The sequence below is a fragment of the Chrysochloris asiatica genome, unplaced genomic scaffold (genome assembly GCF_000296735.1).
Source record: "Chrysochloris asiatica unplaced genomic scaffold, ChrAsi1.0 scaffold00168, whole genome shotgun sequence".
NCBI classification, from domain to species: Eukaryota; Metazoa; Chordata; class Mammalia; order Afrosoricida; family Chrysochloridae; genus Chrysochloris; species Chrysochloris asiatica.
In genome coordinates this window covers 4027012-4035528 of record NW_006408686.1, presented here as the reverse complement: position 1 = coordinate 4035528, position 8517 = coordinate 4027012, and the positions used below count along the sequence as shown (strand labels likewise).

The 8517-nt window shown below is 46.9% G+C and overlaps 1 protein-coding gene across 1 annotated transcript in view; it reads left to right on the top strand.

The window, feature by feature from the left end:
* Positions 1-2637, top strand: part of LOC102833460 (cytochrome P450 2S1-like) — a 10714-nt gene extending 8077 nt beyond the window's left edge. The window contains exons 7-9 of the mRNA XM_006871402.1: positions 336-523; positions 2146-2287; positions 2456-2637. Coding sequence (XP_006871464.1) covers positions 336-523; positions 2146-2287; positions 2456-2637 — 512 coding nt within the window. The remainder of the gene's footprint in view (positions 1-335; positions 524-2145; positions 2288-2455) is intronic.
* Positions 2638-8517: the final 5880 nt, after the last annotated feature.

Here is an 8517-nt window from a genome sequence, read left to right as displayed (position 1 = left end):
GGGAGGGCTGGGAGCAGCTAGTTTCACCTTGTGGGGACTGCGGGTGGGCTGACCTGAAAGATGGGACTTCGGTCCTGGTGGCTGTGACTTCAGCTCTCTAGGACTTTATTCCTTCATCTGAGAATGGAGGTGGGTAATGGTACCTGCCTCAGGTTTGCTGTGAGAATGAAGAGGTGAGAAATGTAAATGGCAACACACAGGGAGTTATGTGGGGCCTGGGCTCGGCAAGGAATGGCCTCCGGCTGCTGTCCAGGAAGCCAGTTAGGGCAGAACCTGCTTTAGATCCAGGCCCCACCGGACCACTGACCTCCAGCCCGCTGCCTCTTGGCTTGCAGAGCGAGTGCACGAGGAGCTGACGAGGGAGCTGGAGGCCGGCCAGGTACCAGGCTTGGGGGACCGTGCCCACCTCCCGTATACAGACGCAGTTCTACACGAGGCACAGCGACTGCTGGCGCTGGTACCCATGGGCGTGCCCCGCACCCTCACGCAGACCACCTGTTTCCGAGGGTACACCCTGCCCCAGGTGGGTATGCCAGATTGTCTCTGCCTCAGTGCCTGGGTTTCTATTTCTGGCTCGTCCTGAATATCTTGGTCTCTTTCTTGTGTGTGTGTGTGTGTGTGTGTGTGTGTGTGTGTCCATCTCTCATTCCAAGGATTCTTTCTTATGCTTTCTTACTTTCTGTATGCCTTTCTCTTGTCCTTTGACCCTGGGCCTCAGTTTCCCCCAACTAGGATGTGAATTCCCCCAACCTCATTCCAAGGTGGTTGGGACAATCTGATGAGGTGACAGACAAGGAAGCCATTTGAGAACTGAGGCCCTCGCCTCAGCCCCTGCTGCAAGCTCATGTACATACACACGTCTCACCATGAGCACACGCCACTCACAGCCATAGTACACACGGTCACTCACCATCGCATAGGGTCCCTGACCCTGAATTGATGAGCAATGCCAGCCTACCACCACCAGGGGGCAATGTCTCCTCAGAAACTGGAGGCAGCTCAGCATTCTGTCCTTGGACTTCATTGAGGAATCAAACCCCTGGTTAGAATTGAGCCCCACTGTTCTCTTAACTTCACCCTTTGAGCCTCAATTTTCTCCTGTCGAAATTGGGGGCAAACATGGTGTGACGGAGACATCAGACCTCCTCTAACTTCACAAGGGGGAATGAGAATCAAGATCAACCGCCCCAGGCTGATTCCTCTGAGGCAAATGTTAGACATGCCTACTCTCTAACCTTTTTACCGATTCTAATATTAGCCATCCCTCCCACGACACTCTGTACTTCCCTGGTTTGATAATTCATTGCAAAGGCTACACAGAACTCAAGATAACACAATTATGAGTCTTACTAGGGAAGTAGTAGATTACAGATTCAGGTTCAGGAATATTCTCGATACAGTTCTTTGGTCCGGACAACCGCTTCTCAGCTTTTCCTGCAGGCAGGTCTCTCTGGTCCTTGCATGCCATCCCACCCCATCCCCAGGGACCTCTTGGGTCTTTCAGGTCTCAGCCCTGCTCTGAAAAGTAGGAGACCGAGTAGAGCTGTCCCATAGGATTTCTGAGAATGTAAATCTTTACAGAAGCAGACAATTGCATCATTGTCCTGTGGTTCAAACCAACCTTTTGGTTACAGCCCAGTGCTCAACACACTGTGCTACCAGGACTCTTTAGCCCATTATGTTGTTGTATGCCGTCTAGTCAGTTCCGACTCATAATGATGACCCTGTAAAGGGTTTCTAAGAAGCAGCTGGTGAGTTTGAACTGCCAACCTTGAGGTCCAGGGCCACACCAGGACTCCTGGCCTATTATGAGAGCAGTCTATAAAAAGGGAGCTCTGGTAACCGTAGTGGTTATGAGTCAGGCTGCTAATCCCACGGTCAGTAGTTGGAAACTACCAGCGGTTCCGCGGGAGAAAGATGAGGCTTTCTGCTCCTGTAAAGAGTTACAACCTCGGAAACCCTGTACAGGGTCGCTAAGAGTTGGAACCGACTCCATGGCACATAACCACCACCACCACCATAAATGATGTGACTGTCATGTTTTGTGAAGTGGTGTCTGTTACACTCGGGAATCTTGTGCTCCACACCCAGGGCAGTTTACCTGCTCCATGATGAGTATTCGCAGTTTCACTTTCTTTCCCTCAGGGCACTGAGGTCTTCCCCCTCCTTGGCTCTGTCCTCCATGATCCTGAGATCTTTGAGCATCCAGACGAGTTCAACCCAGATCGCTTCTTGGATGAGAACGGAAGGTTCAAGAAACACGAAGCGTTCCTGCCCTTCTCCTTAGGTATCTTCTGGGACCGTCCCTACCACAGCCTACCCGCTGGTCGAGGCTGACCCTGGGTGTCTGTGTCAGCTGGGTGTCCCCTCCTCACGCCCTGGGCCCCCCTATGCCTTCCTCCTGGGCCTGGGTGTTGGGGGGAACTTGTTCAGCCTCCTCATCTCTTCTCACTAGGCAAACGCGTCTGCCTCGGGGAAGGCCTGGCGAGAGCAGAACTCTTCCTCCTCTTCACTGCCATCCTGAAGGCCTTCTCTCTGGAGAGCCCGTGCCCACCGGACGCCCTGAGTCTGCAGCCGGCTGTCAGTGGCTTTGCCAACATCCCCCCAACCTTCCACCTGCAGGTCCGGTCCCGTTGACCCCACCCCACTTGAAAGGACCAGAGGAAAAAGGAAGGAGCTTTGGGAGGTGGGGGTACCAAAGACTGTACCCTCACCCCACCCCACCCCTGGTCTCCACAGAGTGACGGGAACAGGGTGTGTCTCAAGCCACAGGTCCACACCACAGTCAGCTGCACTCATACGACAGCAGCTGGTTTTGCTCAGACACACAGTTTGTGTGCCCACGGGCAGACGGGGGACACGTCACATGGTTCATGCGGCCACCACAACGCACAGCATTGGACAGACATCAAGTTAGTCCATCTGGAATCGCAACCATGTGCCCAGAGAACACACCAATCAACTCAAATGCTACCTTCTTTGTCCCTCATCAAACCTGCTAAATACCTACTGCATCCAGAACCCCGGAACAGGGAAGAACAGCATGTTCCTTCCTGGGTCATGTCATCAGACAGAGACCACCCCTGTCCACGGTCTACCACTTTCCAAGCCTGTGACCGCCGCTTTCAACTGCCACCTCTGACCATTCTGCCACTTTCCCCCTCTCAATAGGTCATCACTAGGAGGTACAGCTCACAGGGAGGCACCACCCCAACCACCAAAACACCTTCAGTAGGCAAGGATCTCCCTTTCCAAACTCCCTGATGCCCCAATTCTCATAAACACATTCCTGATGGACAGTTATGCACAAAGATCTGTGAACCAAATAAACTTGGGTATACCAGGACCCTCAGATCAAAGGAACACACACACACGCACACACATACACTCGACTAATGTGACCGTGTTGGAAGCCCCCCTTAATGCCATACTGTGGTTTGAGCTGTATGAGGGCTGGGGTTTTACTCTGCTTCAAAATTCCAGTTAGACCCAGAGGGAGGGACTCCATAGGCCAAGTAGAGGCCAGATCCCAACCCCTAGCCTCGCTTTTTCAGGGAGGAGGTCAGATTTGGCATCCCCTGTGACTTAAAGGCCCCTGTTTTGCAATGAACATTTATGTTTTGTTTTTTTCTGGCCCGTGGCAGGGCTTAGAGTGGGTTTGTGACTGCATCCATCACAGAGTTTAGGGTGGGGTTGGTGTAGTTCACTCCTCCTAACCCCCTCCCCCGAGGCCGGGTGGAAGCTGAAAAACACAGCCCCGCCCACCCTGGCTGGTGACGTCAGCACCAGATGTGGAGCAGATTGCTGGGCCAGCGAGGGGGACTGGGCGGGGCCTGCTGTCCCTTGCCAAAGTGAGAAGTAGGGTACCGGGAAGGGGTCGTCTTAAGGGGCCTGGGGCTGCTTCTGGCCAGGAAGCCCTAGGAATTGTTCAGCTCTGAAACTGAATAAATTAAAAAAAAGGCTGACCCCACCTCACTGGCCTCTTCCCTCACCTTTTCCCACCCCTCTTCTACAAAAGAAAAACTTCATTTTCTCAGTCATTAAGTATGGATGTTTACAAAAACACAAAAGTAGGACAGTGTAAAGAACCCAGCTCGCCCAGCTGCTCTGTACTCTGCCCGAGTGTCAACAACTTTCTGCTATTTTCATTTCATCTGGTTTTTGGATTTAAAGAAAATCTCAGAAAATAATCGAACATGCCATCTCCAAAGAGTTCAAGCCCCACTTATCTGTCAATATCATACTGTGGTGGCTTGAGTGATGCTGGAAGTATACCAAATACCAGCGGGGTCACCCCAGGTTTCAGTGAAGCTGGTGTGGCACTGTGGGCTAATGCACTGGACTGCAAGGTCGGAGGTTCAAGCTCACCAGTCGCTCCTTGGAAACCCCATACAGGATCGGAACCAACTCAATGTCACTTAATAACAACAAGAAAAAGGTGATCCATTTCTGTGTATTAGGGGTGATGGTTCTGTGCTGTGAAGTCGGTTCCAACTCATAGCAACCCTGTACAGAGTTTCCGAGGCTATAAATCTTTACGGGAGCAGAAAGCCACAACTTTCTCCCGCTGAACAGCTGGTAGTTTCGAACTGCTGACCTTGAAGTTAGCAGCCCAATTTGTAACCATTACGCTACCAGAGCTCATCTGTTGTTGTTGTTAAGTGCCATCGAGTCGGTTCCGACCCATAGCAACCCTGTACAGGGTTTCCGAGGGTGTAAATCTTTACGGGAGTAGAAAGCCTCATCTTTCTCCCGTGGAGTGGCTGGTAGTTTCGAACTGCTGACCTTAAGGTTCGCAGCCCGATTCGTAACCACTACGCTACCAGAGCTCCTTCTAGCCACTGGAAAATCTTAGGAGTAGCAGCAAACCATTCATTGTCTGATGTAAGGCTAGAAGATGAGCCCCTCGGGTTGGAAGGCACTCAAAATATGAATGGAGAAGAGCTGCCTCTTCTAAGCAGAACCGACCTTCATGAGGTGGACAGAGCAAAGCTTTCAGCACCTTCAGTTGCTGATGGGGCACAACTCAAAATCAGAAGAAACAGCTGCAAACATCCATTAATAATCAGAACAGGGAATATAAGAAGTATGAATCTAGGAAAATTGGAAGTCATCAAAAATTAAACAGAACTCATAAAGAGCGATATCCTGAGCTGAACTGTACATGCATTGGTCATTTTGAATCAGACAGTCATGGTTTACTATCCCAAGAATGACAAATTGCAGAGGAATAGTGTTGCATTCATTGTCAAAAAGAACAGTTCAAGATGTGTGTTGAGATACACCATCTGTGATAGGGTAATGTCCATACGCCTACAAGGAAGATCAGTTAATATAACTATAATTCAAATTTATGCACCAACTACCAGAGTCAATGATGAAGAAACTGAAGAAGCTTACCAACTTCTTCAGTCTGAAATTGATCAAACATGCAATCAAGATGCATTGATAATTACTGGTGATTGGAATGCAAAAGTTGGCAACCTAGAAGAAAGATCAGTAGTTGGAAAATATGACCTCGGTGATAAAAGACAATGTTGGAGATCCCAGGATAGAATTTTGCAAGACCAAAGACTTCTTGATTGCAAATACCTTTTTCAATAACGTTGTTAAGCGTCATCGAGATTGTTCTGGCTCATAATGACCCTGTATAGGGTTTCCAAGACTTGTAAATCTTTGCAGGTGCAGAAAGTCTTATATTTCTCCTGATGAGCAGCTAGTGGGCTCAAACTGCTGACCTTGTGATTTGAAGTCCAGTTCTTATCATAGGGAGCCACATAGACAGTAACTATATACACGGACCTTACCAGATGGAATACACAGGAATCAAATTGACTACATCTGTGAAAAGAGACTATGGAGAAATCAGTATTATCAGCCAAAATAATGTCAGCGACTGTGGAACACACCCATCATTTGCTCATATGCAAGTTCAGGTTAAAGCTGAAGAAAATTAAAACAAGTACACAAGAAGGGGCTTGGGTATATTTCTTGAGTGTATTTCACCTGAATTTAGAGACCATCTCAAGAACAGATTTGATACATTGAACACTAATGACTGAAGACCAGAAGAATTGTGGAATGACATCAAGAATATCATACATAAAGAAAGGAAAAGGTTATTAAAATGACCAAAAGAAGGGGAAAAAAAGACTAGAGTGGATGTCATAAGAGACTCTGAAACTTGCTCTTGAAAGTACAGTAGCTAAGTGAATGGAAGAAATGATGAAGTAAAAGAGTGGAACAGAAATTTTCAAAGAACAGCTCAAGAAGACAAAATATTATAAAAATACGTGCAAATACCTGGAGTTAGAAAACCAAAAGGGAAGAACACACTCAGCATTTCTCAAACTGAAAGAACTGAAGAAGAAATATCAAGCCTGGAATTGCAATATCTAAGTAGTCCATGGGCAACAAAATGTTGCATGATGTAGAAAGCATCAAAGAAGATGGAAGGAAAAAAAAAAAAAAAGAAGAAGATGGAAGAAATAATACAGTCATGGAACCACAAAGAAATGGTTGATGTTCAACCATTTCAAGAAGTAGCCTATGATCATTAATGAAGGCGTTAATGAAAAACAAGATTCCAGGAATTGATGGAACACTAATTGGAATGTTTCAACAAACTGATGCAGCGCTGGAAGCACTCACTAGGCTATGCCAAGAAACTTGGAAGATAGCTGCCTGGCCAAGCAACTTGAAAAGATCAACATTTGTGCCCATTCCAAAGAAAGACAACCCTACAGAATGTGGAAATTATCTAAATACTATCATTATATTACATACAAGTAAAATTTTGCTAAAGATAATTCAAAAACGGTTATAGCAGTACATCAACAGAGAGCTGCCAGACATTCAAGCCAGATTCAGACGAAGACGTGAAACGAGGGCTATCATTGTCGATGTCAGATGGCTGTTGGATGAGAACAGAGACAGCTAGAAAGAAGTTTTGTTGTTGTTGTTTCTAAGTGCTATCAAGTCGATTCTAACTCATAGTGACCCTATCTATATAGGGTTTCCAAGGAATAACTGGTGGGTTTGAACTGCCAACTTTACAGTTAGCAGTCCAGCTCTTGTCCCACAGCGCCACACCAGGACTCATGCTTTATTGACTGTGTAAAGACTTTTGACTGTGTAGATCATAACAAGCTATGGATAACATTGTGAAGAATGGGAATGCCACAATACTTTACTAGACCTACAGGCAGTTGTTCAAACAGAACAAGAGGGTACTGTGATTGTTAAGTGCCATCAAGTCAGTTCCAACTCATAACGACCCTGTATAGGATATAGCTGGTAGGTTTCAACCCCCCAAGCTTGAGGCTAACAGTCCAGTGCATATCATACAGTGCTACACCAGGACTCCAAGAGGATACTGTGGTTGTTAAGTGTGTTGAGTCAGTTCTGACTCATAGCGACCCTGTATAGGGTTTCCAAGGAGCATCTGGTGGGTTTGAACTGCCAACCTTGAGGTTAGAAGTCCAGTGCTTATCCGACAGCGCCACACCAAGACTCCAGGAGATACTACATGGTTTAAACTCAGGTACGGAGTGCTCCAGAGTTGTGTCCTCTCACCACACTTACTCAATCCGTATGTTCTTGTTAAATGCCATCGAGTTGGTTCTGACTCATAGTGACCCTGTACGAGGTTTCTGAGGAGCAGCTGGTGGGTTTGAACTGCCAACCTTGTGGTTTAAACCAACCTTGCAGTCCAGTGCTTATCCTACAGCACCACACCAGGACGCCATTCAATCTGTACGCTGAGCAAATAATCTGAGAAACTAGATTATATGAAGAATTTGGCATCAAGATTGGAGGAAGATTCTTTAACAATCAGCAATATGCAGTTACACAACCTTGCTTGCTGAAAGCAGAGGACTTGAAACACTCACTGATGAAGATCAAAGAACACAGCCTTCAGTATGGGTCATAACTCAATGTAAGAAAACAGAAGTCCTCACAACGGGACCAATAAACAACACCATGGTTGAAGGAGAAAAGATTAAAGTTGTCAAGGATTTTACCTGGATCCACCATCAATCAGCTCATAGAAGCAGCAGTCGAGAAATCAAATGATGTGTTGCACTTAACAGATCTACTGCAAAAGATGTTTTAAAGATGTCACTCTGAGAACTAAATCTGACCCAAGGCATGGTATCTTCAATCATCTCATATGCATATGGAAGTTGGACACTGAATATGAAAGACCAAAAAAGAATTGATGCATTTGAATAATAGTAATGGGGAAGAATATTCAAAGTACTTTGGGCTGTCAGAAAAACAAACACATCTGTCTTGGATAAGACAGCCAGAACACACCTTAAAAGTGAGTATGGCTCTGATTGGTGACCATACTCATCACCGATAAGGGGAAGTGAGGGAAAAACAGCAATGAAGTGGCGAGGTAAGCCCTACAATGTTCAATAGACTTCTGTGAACCCGGGTTGGCCAGCAGTGTGGCAAGACCTGGGGACTCTTGGACCCAGAGTCAGTGACATAGCCACAGAGGACTAGAGT